The sequence below is a fragment of the Artemia sp. Qi Xiang Cuo genome, chromosome 4, assembly GCF_049724085.1.
Source record: "Artemia sp. Qi Xiang Cuo chromosome 4, ASM4972408v1, whole genome shotgun sequence".
Classification (NCBI taxonomy): Eukaryota; Metazoa; Arthropoda; class Branchiopoda; order Anostraca; family Artemiidae; genus Artemia; species Artemia sp. Qi Xiang Cuo.
In genome coordinates, this window is record NC_142797.1 from 83150981 (window position 1) to 83170773 (window position 19793).

General features: G+C 32.9%; 1 protein-coding gene across 1 annotated transcript in view; it reads left to right on the top strand.

Annotated features, from left to right (window-relative positions):
* Positions 1-7951: 7951 nt before the first annotated feature.
* Positions 7952-19793, top strand: part of LOC148953529 (uncharacterized) — a 37424-nt gene continuing 25582 nt past the window's right edge. The window contains exon 1 of the mRNA XM_089088585.1: positions 7952-8127. Coding sequence (XP_088944711.1) covers positions 7999-8127 — 129 coding nt within the window. The 5' untranslated portion in view covers positions 7952-7998. The remainder of the gene's footprint in view (positions 8128-19793) is intronic.

Consider the following 19793-nt stretch of genomic DNA (forward strand, 5'->3'; position numbering starts at 1 on the left):
TGAACTTTGAAAAATCAAGAAAATGTAACTGTGACAAGGTAAACCACAAACAAACACTACTTAAATTAAATATGATCTTTGAAAAATCAAGAAAATGTAACTGTGACAAGTTAAAACACAACAAAACACTACTGAAGTATTCCAACTCTTGCATTTCATCTAAAGAAATTCAAAATTAACTTTGAAAAATCAATAAAAGGTAACTGTGACAAGGTAGACCACAACCAAACACTAGTGAAATATACCAACTATTGCATTTCAATGAAAGAAATTCGAAATCAGCTATAAAAAACAAAGAAAATGTAACTGTGACAAGGTAAACAACAACCAAACACTACTGAAATATTCCAACTATTGCATATCAACTATCGAAATACAACTTGAACTTTGAAAAATCTATAAAATGTAATTGTGACAAGGTAAAACACAACCAAACACTACTGAAATATTCCAACTCTTTCATTTCAACTAAAGAAATTCAAAATGAACTATCAAAAATCAATAAATTTTATCATTTACAAGGTAAAACAAAACCAAACACTACTGAAATATTCCAACTCGTTAATTTCAGCGAAAGAAATTAAAAATGAAATTTGAAAAATCATGAAAATGTAATTGTGACATGGTAAACCACAACCAAACACTACTGAAATATTCCAACTCTTGCATTTCAACGAAAGAAATTCAAAATGAACTTTGAAAAAATCAAGAAAATGTAAGTGTGACAAGGTAAACCACAACCAAACACTACTGAAATATTCCAACTCTTGCATTTCAACGAAAGAAATTCAAAATGAACTTTGAAAAATCAAGAAAATGTAACTGTGACAAGGTAAACCACAACCAAACACTACTGAAATATTCCAACTCTTGCATTTCAACGAAAGAAATTCAAAATGAACTTTGAAAAATCAAGAAAATGTAACTGTGACAAGGTAAACCACAACCAAACACTACTGAAATATTCCAACTCTTGCATTTCAACGAAAGAAATTCAAAATGAACTTTGAAAAATCAAGAAAATGTAACTGTGACACTGAAATATTCCAACTCTTGCATTTCAGCGAAAGAAATTCAAAATGAACTTTGAAAAATCAAGAAAATGTAATTGTGACAAGGTAAACCACAACCAAACACTACTGAAATATTCCAACTCTTGCATTTCAACGAAAGAAATTCAAAATGAACTTTGAAAAATCAAGAAAATGTAACTGTGACAAGCTAAACCACACCCAAACACTACTGAAATATTCCAACTCTTGCATTTCAACGAAAGAAATTAAAAATGAACTTTTAAAAATCAATAAAATTTAAATTTGACAATGAAATAGTCCAACTATATCATTACAGATAAATAAATTCAAAATTAACTTTGAATAATCAATAAAAGGTAACTGTGACAAGGTTAACCACAACAAAACACTACTGAAATATTCCAACTCTTGCATTTCAACGAAAGAAATTCAAAATGAACTTTGAAAAATCAAGAAAATGTAACTGTGACAAGTTAAACCAAAACAAAACACTACTTACATATTAAAACTCATGAATTAAAGAGATAGAAATTCAAAATGAACTTTGAAAAATCAAGAAAATGTAACTGTGACAAGGTAAACCACAACCAAACACTACTGAAATTCAAAATGAACTTTGAAAAATCAACAAAATGTAACTTTTACAAGGTAAACCACAACCAAACACTACTGAAGTATTCCAACTCTTGCATTTCAGCGAAAGAAATTCAAAATGAACTTTGAAAAATCAAGAAAATGTAACTGTGACAAGGTAAACCACAACCAAACACAACTGAAGTATTCCAACTCTTGCATTTCAACGAAAGAAATTCCAAATTAAGTTTGAAAAATAAAGAAAATGTAACTGTGAATATTTACATCAAAGCCAATCACTACTGAACAAGTAAAAAAAGAGCGTTTCAGATATAAAAATATGTAAATTTCACAAGGTAAACCGTAACCAAACACTCATGAAATATTACAACTCTTGAATTTCAACTAAAGAAATTAAAAAGGAAGAAAATGTAACTGTGACAAGGTAAACCACAACCAAACACTACTGAAATATTCCAACTCTTGCATTTCACCGAAAGAAATTCAAAATGAACTTTGAAAAATCAAGAAAATGTAACTGTGACACTGAAATAATCCAACTCTTGCATTTCAGCGAAAGAAATTCAAAATTAACTTTGAAAAATCAAGAAAATGTAACTGTGACAAGGTAAACCACAACCAAACACTACTGAAATATTCCAACTCTTGCATTTCAGCGAAAGAAATTCAAAATGAACTTTGAAAAATCAAGAAAATGTAACTGTGACAAGGTAAACCACAACCAAACACTACTGAAATATTCCAACTCTTGCATTTCAGCGAAAGAAATTCAAAATGAACTTTGAAAAATCTAGAAAATGTAACTGTGACATGGTAAAACAAAACCAAACAATACTGAAATTCAAAATGAACTTTGAAAAATCAAGAAAATGTAACTGTGACAAGGTAAACCACAACCAAACACTACTGAAATATTCCAACTCTTGCATTTCAGCGAAAGAAATTCAAAATGAACTTTGAAAAATCAAGAAAATGTAACTGTGACAAGGTAAACCACAACCAAACACTACTGAAATATTCCAACTCTTGCATTTCAACGAAAAAAATTCAAAATGAACTTTGAAAAATCAAGAAAATGTAACTGTGACAAGGTAAACCACAACCAAACACTACTGAACTATTCCAACTCTTGAATTTCAGCAAAAGAAATTCAAAATGAACTTTGAAAAAATCAAGAAAATGTAACTGTGACAAGGTAACCACAACCAAACACTACTGAAATATTCCAACTCTTGCATTTCAACGAAAGCAATTCAAACTGTACTTTGAAAAATCAAGAAATTGTAACTGTAACAAGGTAAACCACAACCAAACACTACTGAAATATTCCAACTCTTGCATTTCAGCGAAAGAAACTCAAAATGAACTTTGAAAAATCAAGAAAATGTAACTGTGACAAGGTAAACCACAACCAAACATTACTGAAATATTCCAACTCTTGCATTTCAACGACAGAAATTCAAAATGAACTTTTAAAAATCAATAAAATGTAATAGTGACAATGTGAAACACAACCAAACAGTACTTAAATATTCCAACTCTTGCATTTCAACGAAAGAAATTCAAATTGAACTTTGAAAAATCAAGAAAATGTAACTGTGACAAGGTAAAACACAACCAAACACTACTGAAATATTCAAAGTCTTGCTTTTCAACGAAAGAAATTCAAAATGAACTTTGAAAAAATCAAGAAAATGTAACTATGACAAGGTAAACCACAACCAAACACTACTGAAATATTCCAACTCTTGCATTTCAACGAAAGAAATTCAAAATGAACTTTGAAAAATCAAGAAAATGTAACTGTGACAAGGTAAACCACAACCAAACACTACTGAAATATTCCAACTCTTGCATTTCAATGAAAGAAATTCAAAATGAACTTTGAAAAATCAAGAAAATGTAACTGTGACAAGGTAAACCACAACCAAACACTACTGAAATATTCCAACTCTTGCATTTCAACGAAAGAAATTCAAAATGAACTTTGAAAAATCAAGAAAATGTAACTGTGACAAGGTAAACCACAACCAAACACTACTGAAATATTCCAACTCTTGCATTTCAGCGAAAGAAATTCAAAATGAACTTTGAAAAATCAAGAAAATGTAACTGTGACAAGGTAAACCACAACCAAACACTACTGAAATATTCCAACTCTTGCATTTCAACGAAAGAAATTCAAAATGAACTTTGAAAAATCAAGAAAATGTAACTGTGACAAGGTAAACCACAACCAAACACTACTGAAATATTCCAACTCTTGCATTTCAACGAAAGAAATTCAAAATGAACTTTGAAAAATCAAGAAAATGTAACTGTGACAAGGTAAACCACAACCAAACACTACTGAACTATTCCAACTCTTGCATTTCAGCGAAAGAAATTCAAAATGAACTTTGAAAAATCAAGAAAATGTAACTGTGACAAGGTAAACCACAACCAAACACTACTGAAATATTCCAACTCTTTCATTTCATATAAATAAATACAAAATGAACTTTGAAAAATCAAGAAAATGTAATTGTGACAAGGTAAACCACAACCAAACACTACTGAAATATTCCAACTCTTACATTTCAGCGAAAGAAATTCAAAATGAACTTTGAAAAATCAAGAAAATGTAACTGTGACAAGGTAAACCACAACCAAACACTACTGAAATATTCCAACTCTTGCATTTCAACGAAAGAAATTTAAAATGAACTTTGCAAAATCAAGAAAATGTAACTGTGACAAGGTAAAACTGAGTCTCTCAATCTCCTTAAAGCTCTTTTAAAAGATACAAAAACTACTTATTTAACACAAAAAATTTCGTTTTTAATGACCACCAAGTAAAGAAAAAAACACACGTAATCAGGCAACTGAGTCTCTCAAACCCCATAAAGCTCTTTTAAAAGATAAAAAAACTACTTATTTAACACAAAAATTTCGTTTTTAATGACCATCAATTAAACAAAAACCACATGGAATCTTGCAACTGAGTCTCACAATACCCGTAAAGCTCTTTTAAAAGATACAAAAAATACTTCTTTAACACAAATATTTAGTTTTTAATTACCACCAAGTAAAGAAAAACCACTAAGAATCCGGCACCTGAGTCTCTCAATCCCCTTAAAGCTCTTTTAAAAGATACAAAAACCACTTATTTAACACAAAAATTACGTTTTTAATGACCATCAAGTAAAGAAAAACCACACGGAATCCGGCAACTGAGTCTCTCAATCCCCGTAAAGCTCTTTTAAAAGATACAAAAACTACTTATTTAACTCAAAAATTTAGTTTTTAATGAGGACTAAGTAAAGGAAAACCACACGGAATTAGGCACCTGAGTCTCTCGATCCCGTTAAAGCTCTGTTAAAAGATACAAAAACAACTTAGTTAAAACCATAATATCGTTTTTAATGACCAACAAGTAAAGAAAATCCACACGGAATTAGGCAACTGAGTCTCTCAATCCCCGTAAAGCTATTTTAAAAGATACAAAAACTACTTTTTTAACAAAAAATTTTCGTTTTTATTTAACACCAAGTAAAGAAATAGCACATGGAATCCGGCAACTGAGTCTCTCAATCCCCGTAAAGCTCTTTTAAAAGATACAAAAACTAATTATTTAACACAAAAATTTCGTTTTTAATTACCAACAAGTAATGAAAAACCACACGTACTCAGTCGACTGGGTCTATCATGCCGCGATAATCTATTTTTAATTATAAAAAAAATGATTTTTTAACACAAAATTTTCGTTTTTAATGACCATCAAGTAAAGAAAAACCACACGGAATCAGGCAACTGAGTCTCTCAATCCCCTTAAATCATTTTTAAAATATACAAAAACTAATTATTAAACACAAAAATTTCATTTTTAATGACCATCAAGTAAAGAAAAACCACACGGAATGAGGCAACTGAGTCTCTCAATACCCGTAAAGCTCTTTTAAAAGATACAAAAACTACTGATTTAACACAAAAATTTCGTTTTTAATGACAAACAAGTAAAGAAAAACCACATGGAATCAGGCAACTGAGTATCTCAATCCCCGTAAAGCTCTTTTAAAAGATACAAAAACTACTTATTTAACACAAAAATTTCGTTTTTAATGACCACCAAGTAAAGAAAAACCACAAGGAATCAGGCAACTGAGTCTCTCAAACCCCTTAAAGCTCTTTTAAAAGATACAAAAACTACTTATTTAACACAAAAATATCGTTTTTAATGACCATCAAGTAAAGAAAAGATCACACGGAATTAGGCAACTGAGTCTCTCAAACCCTGTAAAGTTCTTTTAAAAGATACAACAAATGACCACCAAGTAAAGAAAAATCACATGGAATCCAGCAACTGAGTCTCTCAATCCCCGTAAAGCTCTTTTAAAAGATACAAAAACTACTTATTTAACACAAAATTTTGTTTTTAATGACCATCAAGTAAAGAAAAATCACACGGAATTAGGCAACTGAGTCTCTCAAACCCTGTAAAGCTCTTTTAAAAGATACAAAAACTACTTATTTAACACAAAAATTTATTTTTAAATTACAATAAAGTAAAGTAAAAACACAAGGAATTAGGCAACTGAGTCTCTCAAACCCAGTAATGCTCTTTTAAAAGATAAAAAAACTAATTATTTAACACAAAAATTTCGTTTTTAATGACCATCAAGTAAAGGAAAACCACACGGAATTAGGCAACTGAGTCTCTCAAACCCCTTAAAGCTCTTTTAAAAGATACAAAAAAAATACTTATTTAACACAAAAATTTAATTTTTAATTACCATCAAATAAAGAAAAATCACACAGAATTAGGCAACTGATCCTCTCAAACCCCTTAAAACTCTAATAAAAGATATAAAAACTAATTATTTAACACAAAAATATAGTTTATAATTACCAACAAGAAAAGAAAAATCCCATTGAATAAGGAACCTGATTCTCTCAAACCCCTTAAAGCTCTTTTAAAATATATAAAAACTACTTATTTTAACACAAAATACAAGCAAGCAAATAACATGGGAATTCCTATACACGCAAGCAAATAACTGAGTTATTTTTACGTCACAATGTTTCAACTTAAAATCATTCTAATTATAGCATCCCATTTATCATAATTTAATTACATGTTACTATTTCTTAACCATCGGAAGTTTAACATCACACGGAATTAGGCAACTGAGTCTCTCAAACCCCTTAAAGCTCTTTTAAAAGATATAAAAACTACTTATTTTAACACAAAATAAAAGCAAGCAAATAACATGGGAATTCCTATACACGCAAGCAAATAATTGAGTTATTTTTACGTCACAATGTTTCAACTTAAAATCATTCTAATTATAGCATCCCATTTTCTCATACTTTAATTACCTGTTACGCTTTCTTAACCATCGGAAGTTTAACCAACGTAAATTAAGTTATAGACAATACTGGTTTAATCTCTTGGCAAAGGTGTAATGACCTGTTTACCTACCAGAAAAAAACCTGTTTGGTACGGGGGCGTTGGCAAATTCATTAGAAGGACTCAAATCCTAATCACCAATCAAGTTATACTCGTTCCTCTCGGCAAAGGTGTAATGACCTGTTTACCTACCAGAAAAATATATATATATATATATATATATATATATATATATATATATATATTGGCAACTAAAAAGAGACATCGGTTTTGGTTTACCACTAAAAAAAGACACTGAACTTTGAAATTGCGTAAATCCTCTTGACAAAGAGTGTAATGACCAGTAAAATAGGACTACCAGAAAAACCGGAAGGAACATAAAGGCTCAGAATTCAATAGAAGGACTATACTTTTATGGGCATCTTCGGGACTAATGTTGGTTAAATATAAAGATATATGTTTGATATGGTCTTTTACTTCAATTTCTGTTCTTTTTGGGTTTCATTTATTTTTTTTGCAATTTCTGTTCGTTTTCAGTTTGAGCTTTATAGGATTATTTATTACTTTATTTTATTTATTTATAAATAGGACTTTATTTATGCTGGTCTTATGTTTGATATGGCTCTCTACTCATAATAATTTTGCATATGACTGTAGCTGGCCCCTTCTTAGCCCCTTAGTTTTTGGTTTTGCCTCCAATGGAAGCTAAATTTACTTATCAACATTACAGGCTGGATGATTAAGATTGACCTAGTCAAATGCCATATATGCTGGAAATTATTTTGGCAAGATCTGCATTTTTTATAGGAATGTAATATTATGTAATATATTATATAATATAATATAGAAATTTATAGGAATAATATATTATTTCCAAATAACGGAAAGTCCGAGTCCTTTCCTAGAAATTAATTTGCAACAATTGCAGAAATTAATTAATTTACATTTAGATAAATTTCTTGTGTTTCAGGTATTACAGCTATGGATAATCTCCCTAATGAAATCCTGCAAAAAATTTTCAGTTTCTTGTCTGGACCATCCTTATTTTATGCTGGAATGGTTTCTGCAAGGTGGCGATCCATAATCTATCGGGTTTACCTGAAGGAAAGCGTAAGCAAGAAATTTGGCTGGTTGAAATGTTTTTTTTTCTTTTTTCTTCGGCTTTTTAAAATAGTCAGTGGACAAAAATGATGTACATTTTTACATAGCTTTATGATTTTGAAAAACGAATACCCACTATACCTACTTTTTTTTTTTTTTTTTTTTTTTTTTTTTTTTTTTTTTCTGGAGCAATGAGGAAGAGCAAAGAGTCCTTGAAGATTTAATCCATGTTAATATATAGACCTAGTGCCATTTTCTCATGAGCAATGAGGAAGAGCAAAGAGTCCTTGAAGATTTAATCCATGTTAATATATAGACCTAGTGCCATTTTCTCATGAGCAATGAGGAAGAGCAAAGAGTCCTTGAAGATTTAATCCATGTTAATATATAGACCTAGTGCCATTAAGCTTGTTTGGTGTTACTTGTATCATGTTAGATAATTTGGTCCAAGCTGTATCGAATATCTTTAAAATAATATCCATTTTCGACGTAATACCTTGAATTGTGTATCCTTTTCCAACACCACACTGCCTTTCTATGAAGAACAAATAAACGTTCAAATGGGAATAAGTCTATTTATTTAGACACTGAAAACAGGCATAAAAGTCTAGATCTTTCCATCACATATACAGCGATCGTCATCAGTATAAATACATAAGTATTAAAATCAAAACTAACATATTTATACAAAAGAAAATAATTAATTTCCGGGTCATTCACTGGATTTTCACTAAGTCACTCATTATAAGACAGAGAAGACTCCGCCACCTTCATTGGAAATTCATTTTATATTTCGGCAAGATTAAAGAAGAAAATTTACATCTCTAGACTTTTGAATTTGTCATTTAGATAGTGAAAACAGGTACAAAAGTCTAGGTATTTCGATCACATATACAGCGATCGTCATCAGTAGAAATACATAAGTATTAAAATAAAAACTAACATATTTATACAAAAGAAAATAATTAATTTCCGGGTCATTCACTGGATTTTCACTAAGTCACTCATTATAAGACAGAGAAGACCTTCATTTGGAAATTCATTTTACATTTAGGCACGATTAAAGAAGAAAACTTACATCTCTAGACTTTCGAATGAACCCTGTCACTGAACTCTCAGAAAAATCTAGTGAATGACCCGGAAGTTACTTATTTTGTATTGTATAATATGTTAGTTTATAATAAATAACAGTTTTAGTTTTTATACTTATGTATTTTTACTGATGAAGATTGCTGTATATGTATCAAGACTTTTGTACCTATTTTCACTGTCTAGATGAAAGGACTTATCGCCATTTGAATGTTTATTTGTTTATAATACTATATTAATTGTATTCCAGGTTTTGTTTTTACATTGCGAGCTTTGTTGCATATAATACCTTCAATGCCAAAAAAACTATGGCAGAAATTTCAATTACAGATTTACTTCAGTGCTATACCACACTTCTATATATTACCTATTCCTTTAAGTAATAGCTAAGAAATACGACTGAAGTTCTCTTGTGTCCCATACAAGGCTATCACCAACAGCAAGAATCAATTATTTCAATCAAAGTAAAAATTAGTTTTGACGTATTCGGTAGTTTTTATAGGAGGGGTGAAAAGTCCTTTAAGTGTACTGGATTAATTTTGAATGAAAAATCATGTCTAAAGTTACGCTTAAAATGTAAAAACAATAAAAAAATCGTGTCTAAAGTTACACTTAAAATGTGAAAAAAATTATGTCTAAAGTTACACTTAAAGTGTGAAAACTAAAGAATCATCTAAAGTTAAACTTACATCATAAAAACAAAAAAAATCGTGCTTAAATTACACTTGAAGTGTAAAAAAAAAATAATGTCTAAAGTTACACTTAAAGTGTAAAAACTAAAAAATCATGTCTGAAGTTCTGCTTAAAGTGTAAAAACTAAAAAATCGTGCCTAAAGTTACCTTTAAAATGTAAAAACAAAAAAATCGTGTCCAAAGTTACACTTAAAGTGTAAAAAGAAAAAAAAAATCATATCTGAAGTTATACTCAAAGTTTAAAAACTAGTAATTCAGGTTAAGCAAAATCAAAGTAAAAAATGTGAGGGGCTAATTCTTTAAAATTTGCTGTCAAATACCAAACTGTAAAATATCCGACTTCGATTTAAGTTAAATCGAATCGTTAAATACTTAAATTAAATCAAGGAAAAAAATAAAAAAATAATACAATCGAGGTTGGGAATTGAGCATGTTTAGTCATGTTATATTTAAGCTTTATGGTGGAAGCGGAAAAACCAGCTAGGCATCAGCTGAAAATGGTGCTGATTTTATTAAGTTTCTAAATCTTTCGTATTCTTCCAATTTAAATCTAAAAAAAAGAATTATATTCTGAAAATTTTTAATAAAGCACGTATATCCTAAGTGAATTCACATAAAGTAATATTGGGCATGTGTGTGGCCATAACCTATAAATAAGTTTTGAAGCTTTTGTTTTGATAAAATGTTTAAAGATTCAAACTTTTAAACTAAAGCTTAAAATTGTTAACCTGTTAAAAGTTTTTGTTAAAGAGCTAAAATTTTGGTAAATTCCAAAAACTAAATAAAAAAAATCACAAACGCTGATAAATATACAGCTTACTTAGGGCAAAAGCTGAAATGCAGCTAATTTCCAATGCCCTTATTGACTTAAAGTTTCTGTATTGCCGATGGGTTTATTAAACATTTCGTAGTAACGAACTGTAAGTAAGGAGCGACCCGGCTCAATGGTAACCGGAACTCTAAAAAAAGGAATTTTGATACCATTAGATACATCAAAGGAATCAGATTCTAATGCTGATTTCAAATATAAAGTTTCACCTACTTTAGTTTTACCTTTCAAAAGTTACGCGCCTGAGAAAATTTAGCTGATTTTCGAAAAAAGGAGGAAAGACCCTCTAAAAGTTATAGAACCTTAATGAAAATCACACCATCATATTCAGTGTATCAGAGAACCCTCCTGTAGAGGTTTCAAGCTCCTATCTACAAAAATGTGGAATTTTCCAATTTTTGCCAGAAGAAAGATCACGGATGCGTGTTTATTTTATTTTATTTTCTTTTATTTTTTTCCTTTCTTCTTTTCCCCAGTGGTGATCGTATCGACCCAGTGGTCCTAGAATATCTTGGGAGGGCTCATTGGAACGGAAATTAAAAGTTCTAGTGCCCTTTTTCAGTGACCGAAAAATGGAGGGCAACTAGGCCCCCTCCCCCGCTCATTTTTTCCCAAAGTCACCCGATCAAAATTTTGAGATAGCCATTTTGTTCACCATGGTCGAAAATATGATAAAAATGTCTTTTAGGATGACTTTATCTCCCAAAGTCCCCGGGGGGAGGGTTGAAAGTTATGAACTTTACTCAATGCTAACATAGCCTATAGTATTGGTTATTGGGAAGTATACAGACGTTTTCAGGGGGGGATTTTTTCTGGTATGTGGGGGGAGGGTTTGGGTCGGGGGCTATATGGGAGGATCTTTTCCACGAAGGAAGTTTTCATGGGGGAAGGGACATTGTTATGAAGGGGGCGCCGGATTTCCCAGCATTATTAAAGAAAAAGATCAGAAATTAAATTAATTAAAAAAAACAAGTTTTTCAACAGATCAAATGAATGTGATTAAGAAGTCGTTTTTAAAGAATTGGAAAAAAATTTGAACTTTAGCTTAAAGATCAAGGTATTGCCTAAGGGGCAAAGCCAGTAATATACATGTCAAAAATTTATGAATATAGAAGTTCGTTACGTAAGTTAATTCGTAAGTTACGTATATTTATTACTAATAAAACGTTCGTAATAAAATTAAACAAGTTTCGAGAAAGCCATTTAACCAAATAAAAGTACAATTAATGTGCAAATTTTGTTTTAATTATTCATGTACGGTGAGCCAAAATCAAAAACTGTATTAATTCAAAAACGTTCAAAAATTAAATAAAAAAAAACAAGTTTTTTTAACTGAAAGTAAGGAACGACGTCAAAGCTTAAAACGAGCAGAAATTATTCCGTATATGAAAGGGGCTGTCCCCTCCTCAACGCCTCGCTCTTTACGCTAAAGTTTGAGTTTCTCACTACTCTATTTTTTTAAACAATAAAAAAAACTAGTGTAAAGAGCGAGGCGTTGAGGAGGGGACAGCCCCCTTCATATGCGGAATGATTTCTGTTCGTTTTAAGTTTTAACGTCGTTCCTTACTTTCAGTTAAAAAAACCTGTTTTTTTATTTAATAAAACAGAGAGCCAATGTAATTGAAGCATGATTCTCGGTACTCTAGAAAGGTATCTGCGAATATAATGCATTTATCTGTGCATGTAAACTCTAGAAACTTTTGGGCTGTGTTGTGCACCTACTACGATTAAAAAGATATAGAAAAGCACTTTCCGCTAGACCTATCATTATAAGATGAGAAAAAAACTCGAGAAGAAGAAAAGGCGTGGATATTTACAGCCAGGGAAAATGGAATGCAAATATTTCGGCCGAGACCTTCCTTAGTGCAAAAATAAAAAGGATGTTAAAAAACGTAATTAAAAAGTAATAAAAACTAAACCGTAAAAATCACTATTAAAACAAAAGTAAGACCCTTTCCAAGTAACAACAAAAGAGTAACTGAATAAAAAATCAAGCAATGAATGGCAAATCAAGAGAATAAATCCGAGAATAAATCATTTTATTTAATGCTTTTTTAAAATCCAATCGCTTACCAGGTGTCATCTAACATTTTACTAAGTTGTGAAACAATATAACGTCGGAAAGAAAAGTATGAATTTATTAACTCATTATAAATTGGGCTCAAATAAGTTTCTCTCGTATCTCTATTAAGGGTTAAATTTTTGTGTATATATTTCTTGATTTCGACCGCCACTCTGAAAACTTGGAATATATTAGGCAAAAGACTTGAAAACTGCAATAAACTTCCAGAAATCATTTAAAAATCCAAAATTTGACAAGAAATACTTGAGGATTTCAGTTAGTGTGACAACCCTTAGACTTTGCATCAATTGACGCTTTTCTTCAAAGTCATTTTAATGTAATTAACTAAAATTAGCTCATTTGTAATGACAAAAGGTAACATTAGCACTTTTAAAGAGAGAAGGTTTCTTCGCTTCAGTTCCAAACAATGGTGTGTACTGTACAAAGCATTTCAATGGTAATGCTTTGTACGCATGAGTACAAAGCATTATTTTCTCTATAAAGTAAAACAAGAAATATTACCTAATATCATTTACACCTCAGTAAGCGCTTGCGTTTTAAATTTTGAAATTAAGAGCTGAGCAAAATACAAAATTTTGAGACACTTAACCAAATGACGCAACTAAATTTGTCAAATTCACCGTTTCTTTTTTTGGGGGGGAGGGGGGGCGTAGATTGGGTGTCTTAGCCTCTATGTAGAGCTTTCAAAACTTATTCAGATAAGTATTTCAAAACTTATCCTATTCCTTCAAGACATTGATGAACTATTCGAAGACATTCTTTTGTAAATCATGAATAAATTATTTAAACCCTTATCAAAAACATTTAATTCGATATATGTACAGCGGTGCTACCTGACAATATCACGCTTGGATTGGCCTCTGACTTCTTAAGTAGCGAAACTGGTACAGGAGAAATACGCATTAAGCTTTATAGCTTATGTTTCTTTATGCCAATTTCGTTACGTTCTGCAGTCCTAAGGCCCTCTCGCAAGACGACAATTTTGCTATCATTAAATAGCTGAGATTCAGTTTTGTTCATCTACAGCATTATATTTTTAAAATTTGCTTATTATTTTTTTATTTTATTTTTTTAGAAAAATTTTAGTCGAACTATAAAGACAGCAGCAGTACTTCTGCTGCTGTCATAATTTCTAAGAAGAATGCGACTTTCTCCTTTTAGTTTAGTGCTTTTAAACAGGAAAGATCCCGCGAACGATTGAAAATATGTATGGTATTCACGTTGATTATGCGTCAAGTAGAATTACGCCGGTACACAGGAGTAAAGGAGCCCCTATAATACCTTCTGGCTGGGTAAAAAAACCTGTCCTTAGTAAATTGGTGGAAAATACTTTTTCGTGTGTTGAACCTCTAATCCCCTGAAGAAAAATCCTTTTATGTACCGAACAAAGTTGTCGCTTTAAAAAGTTGCATCGTTATTTCAATCGTACACTAAATAAGGATAAAGAATGAGGTTGAAGTAGGGATGTCCTTGGTGAATTTTCAAGAACCTGTCCCTTTTTTCTATAGAGAGAATATGTGAAAACGCAAAATACAGATATTTTGACCTAAAATAATGTCTTGAAGCATCAAATCCCTTGTCAAATTTATAATCCCCCCTGAAAAGACTGGTAGTAATTGTTTTACAGGTAGTGATCTTCATAGTCATATATAATGTCAAATTCTCTTTAATTAAGTGATAGTTGCGCTCTGCCTACGCCTTTTGGAATCTCGAAAATATATAATAAAAATGCTTCAGGCCCAATCTTTTACATTTTAGCTATTAGGCTTCCTTATTCAGCGTGACCTGAAGATGGATACATCACATCGTTTGCTAAAGAACACAAGGCATGGATCATCATGGCTTCACAGCCAAAAAAAAATTGCACTTTACTGAAAAAATACAAATGAATGTCCATTGCCAGTTTAATATACATATACTGATATTTAGTAATCAAAATGTTAATATTATTTGATTTATTAAAGTTATAAAAGTAAAATTTGTAATTTTTCAGTAAAGTGCAAATTTTGTTCTGGCATTGGGAAGGCATAGGGGTTTTGCGCCCGACTTATGTTAATTTCTGCTCGTTTTGAGCTTGACTCGGCTATTTATTGTAATTTCTGTTCGTTTTAGGTTTCATTTATTTATTGATGCTCATTTGGGGTAGTTTCACGCTTGGTAGATTATTTGATTTTGTTTTAGCTCACTTTTTATTTAATGGAGTTCCTTACTTTTCTTTGAAAACTTATTTTGTGGAAAAAGTTTTTTTAATTAATTTCTGTTTGTTTTATGTTGTCATAGTCTTTTTAGAGAAAAAGAAAATAATACTTTAAATCTTCGTTATTTAAAGAATTTATAGTTTGGCCTGCTCTTTGTATGCTGGGGAAAGATTTTCAGCAATCTTTAACAACTTACACCCTCTTAAAAATTTGGACACAATAGTAGTGTTTAATTTAGTGTCATACCTCCTCTAGTTGATCTGAAATGGAAAACTTAATACGATTCACAAAAGAATCTGTTTACTTGCTTTGATAGCTTGGATACTCTTACGCTATTTTGATTTGGTTAAATTTTAAGAGCAGAAGTAGCCTCGAAAGTTTGAACATAATACCCTCACTCGTTCTTGCGATACTGTAGAGATGCCTTATTGGGAATTAGCATTAACACAGTGCATTTTGATTTAATCTTATGGCAACATTTAGTTTTTAAACATAAAGTCAAATGGAAGCTTGGCCGTGGGTGGGGGGGGGGGGGGTTTAGTTTCCCTCCAATCACTTTCAACTATTAAAAAGGGCATCAACCCGTTCTATTTTCAATCGAATGACCCCTTTTCGAAGTTCCTACGACAACTCCTTCGATACAAAGTGCCCAGGTCTAAACAACCACAACAACAAAAAAATAATACATTATACCCACATCGATCTTTACTATAAAAATATCAAGCCTTCCAATCACTTTCGACTATTAAAAAGGGTACTAGGCCTTTCGATTTCCAATTGAATGAGCCCTTTTTGAGTTTCTACGACAACACTTCCTATAAACACCTTATATGGCCCCACGGCATAAATTACAACCCTTACCTTAAGGGCTGTAAGGGTAGTTATCATCCGCTAAGACCTAATTTCCTGAACTTTCAACTACGTTAAACAAAATAGCTATCTCAAAATTTTGATTGGATGTGTCTGGGAAAACGGTGGGCGTGAGGGGGGCGTTAGTCTCTCTCCAATCACTTTCAACTATTAAAAAAGGCACTAGCCCTTTCAATTTCCAATCAAATGAGCCCTTTTGAAGTTTTTACGACAAAGCTTTCAATAAAAACCTTATATGCCCTCAGGGGATAACTTACAACCCTCGCCCTGAGGACTGGGGGGGGTTGTCACCATCAAAGACTTAATTTCCAGAACTTTCTACTACGTTGAACAAAGTGGCTCTCGGAAGATTTGATTGGATGTGTTTGGGGGAATGGTGGGCGTGAGAGGGGGGTTAGTTACCCTCCAATCACTTTCAACTATTAAAAAGGGCACTATACCTCTCTATTTCCAATTGAATCAGCCCCTTTTGAAGTTTTTACGACAATTCTATCATTAAAACCTTATATGCCCCCAGGGCATAAATTACAACCTTTGCACTGGGGATTCTTTGGGGTTTTTCGTCCTTAAACACATAATTTCCAGAACTTTCAACTACGTTGAACAAACTGGCTATCTCTAAACTTTGATTAAATGTATTTGGGGAAATGGTGGGCGTGAAGGGGGGGGGGGGGTTAATCACTCTCCACTCACTTTCGACTATTAAAAAGGGCAATTTCAATTTCCAGTCAAATGAGCCCCTTTTGAAGTATCTACAATAACTTTATATATAAACCTTATATGCCCCCAGGGTATAACTTACAACCCTACACTGAGGACTCTGATGGGGTTATTATCCTAAAAGAACTAATTTCTAGAACTTCCAACTACGTTGAACAAAATAGATATCTCAAAATTTTGAGTGGATGTGTTTGGGGAAATGGTGAGCGTGAGAGGGGGGTTAGTTGCCCTTCAATCACTTTCGACTAATAATAGGGTACTAGCCCTTTCAATTTTCAATTGAATGAGCCCTTTTAGATGTTTTTACAACATCGCTGTCTATAAAAACCTTACATGCTCCCTGGGCATAACTTACAACCCTTGCCCTGAGGGTTGGGGGGGAGGGGGTGGGTTTTCATCCTTAAAGACCAAATTTCCAAAACTTTCAACTACATTGAACAAAATGGCTATCTAAAAATTTTGATTGGATGCGTTTGGGGACAAGGTGGGCGTGAGAAGGCGGTTAGTTGCCCACAAATCACTTTTGACTATTAAAAAGGGCACTAGGCCTTTGAATTTCCAATCGAATGAGCTCTTTTTCAAGTTTCTACGACAAAGATTTCAATAAAAACCTTGTGTGCCCCCAGGGGATAACTTATAACCCTTGCCCTGAAAACTTTAGGGGGAGTGTCCTGCTCAAAGGTATAATTTCCTGAAATTTAAACTGCGTGAAATAAAATGGCTATCTAAAAATTTTGATTGGATATGTTTGGGGAAATGGTGGGTGTGGAAGGAGTGTTAGTTGCCTTCCAATTACTTTCTACTATTAAAAAGGGCACTAGCCATTTCAATTTCCAATTAAACGAGCCCTTTTTGAAGTTTCTACGACGACGCGTTCTATAAAAACCTTATATCCCCCTAGGGCATAACTTACAACCCTTGCCCTGAGGGCTGTGGGGGAGTATCCTCCTCAAAAACATAATTTCTATCTGGAAATCCACAACACTGAACAATATGGCTATCTAAAAATTTTGATTGGATATGTTTGGCGAAAAGGATGGAGAGAGAGGGGAGCTAGTTGCCCTCAAATCACTTTCGACTATTAAAAAGGGCACTAGACCTTTGAATTTCCAATCAAATGAGACCTTTTTCAAGTTTCAAGGATAACTAATTCCGAGAGAACCTTTCATATCCCATTGCCGTAACTTACACCTGTTGCCCTGAAGACTGTGGGGGGAAAATTTTGATCACATATATAGTTTCCTCAGCTTTAAACTGCGATGGACAAAAAGGTTATATAAAAATTTTGATTAGATGTGTAAAGGGAAATGGTGAGCGTAGAAGGGGTGTTAGTTGCCTTCCAATTTCTTTCGACTATTAAAAAGGCCACTAGCCTTTTGAATTTCCAATCGAATGAACCTTTTTTAAAGTTTGTATGACAACGCCTTCTATAAAAACCTTATATGCCCCCAGAGCATAACTTACAATCCTTGCCCTGAAGGCTGTGTGGGAGTGTCCTCAAAAAAATGATTTCTATCCGGAAATCAACCACGCTGAACAAAATGGCTATCTCGACAAGTTTGATTGGATGTGTTTGGGGGAATAATGGGCGTAGAAGGAGGGGGCTAGTTGCCCTCCAATCATTTTCGACTATTAAAAAGGGCACTAGCCCTTTGAATTTTATATCGAATAAGCCTTTTTTGAAATTTCTACGACAACACCTTCTATAAAAACCTTTTATTCCTCCAGGGCATAACTTACAACCTTTGCCCTGAAGGCTTTGGGGGATTCTCCTCTTCAAAAACATAATTTCTATGTGGAAATGAACTGTGCTGAACAAAATGGCTATCTCAAAATTTTGATTGGATGTTTTTCGGGAAATGGTGGGCGTGGAAGGGGGGTTAGTTGCCTTCCAATCACTTTCGACTATAAAAGGGGCACAAGCCACTCCAATTTCCAATTGAATGAGCCCTTTTCGAAGTTTCTACGACAACTTCTTCGATACAAAGAGCCATGCTCTAAAGGAAAAATAATAAAGGATACATTTTGCCATCATCGTTCTTATATGCCCTCAGGACATATCTTAAAACCCTTGCCCCGAGGATTGTGAAGGAGTGTCCTCCTCAAAAACATACTTTCTATGTGGAATTCAACCACGCTGAACAAAAAAATTATCTCAAAATTTTGATTGGATGTGTTTGGGGGAATGATGGGCGTGAGGGGATAGTTGCCCTCCAATCACTTTCGGCTATTAAAAAGGGCACTAGCCCTTTGAATTTCCAATCCAATTAGCCTTTTTGAAGTTTCTACGACAACGCCTTCTATAAAAACCTTATATGCTCCCAGTGTGTAAGTTAAAACCCTTGCCCCGAGGGTCGTGAGGGAGTTTACTCCTCAAAAACATAATTTCTATCTGGAAATCAACTACGCTGAACAAAATGGCTATCTCAAAATTTTGATTGGATGTGCTTGGGGAAATGGTGGGTGTGAGAGGGGTTTAGTTGCCCTTCAATCACTTTCGACTATTAAAAGGGCACTAGCCCTTTCAATTTTCAATTTAATGAGCCGTTTTTGATGTTTTTACAACGTCGCTTTCTATAAAAACCTTACATGCTCCCAGGGCATAACTTACAACCCGTGCCCTGAGGGTTGTGGGGGGGGGATGGGTTGTCATCCTTAAAGACCTATTTTCCAAAACTTTCAACTACGTTGAATAAAATGGCTATCTAAAAATTTTGATTGGATGTGTTTGGGGAATAGGTGGGCGTAAGAGGGGGGTTAGTTGTCCTCAGATCACTTTCGACTATTAAAAAGTTCCCTAGCCCTTTGAATTTCCTATCGAATGAGCCCTTTTTCAAGTTTCTACGACAAAGATTTCAGTAAAAACCTTATATGCCCCCAGGGGATAAATTATAACCCTTGCCCGGAAAACTTTAGGGGGAGTGTCCTGCTCAAAGATATAATTTCCTGAACTTTAAACTGTGTGAAATAAAATGGCTATCTAAAAATTTTTATTGGATATGTTTGGGGAAATGGTGGGCGTGGAAGGGGTGTTAGTCGCCTTCCAATCACTTTCGAATATTAAAAAGGGCAGTAGCCATTTCAATTTCCAATCAAATGAGCCCTTTTTGAAGTTTCTACGAAGACACGTTCTATAAAAACCTTATATGCCCCAAGGGCTTAACTTAAAACCCTTGCCATGAGGGCTGTAGGG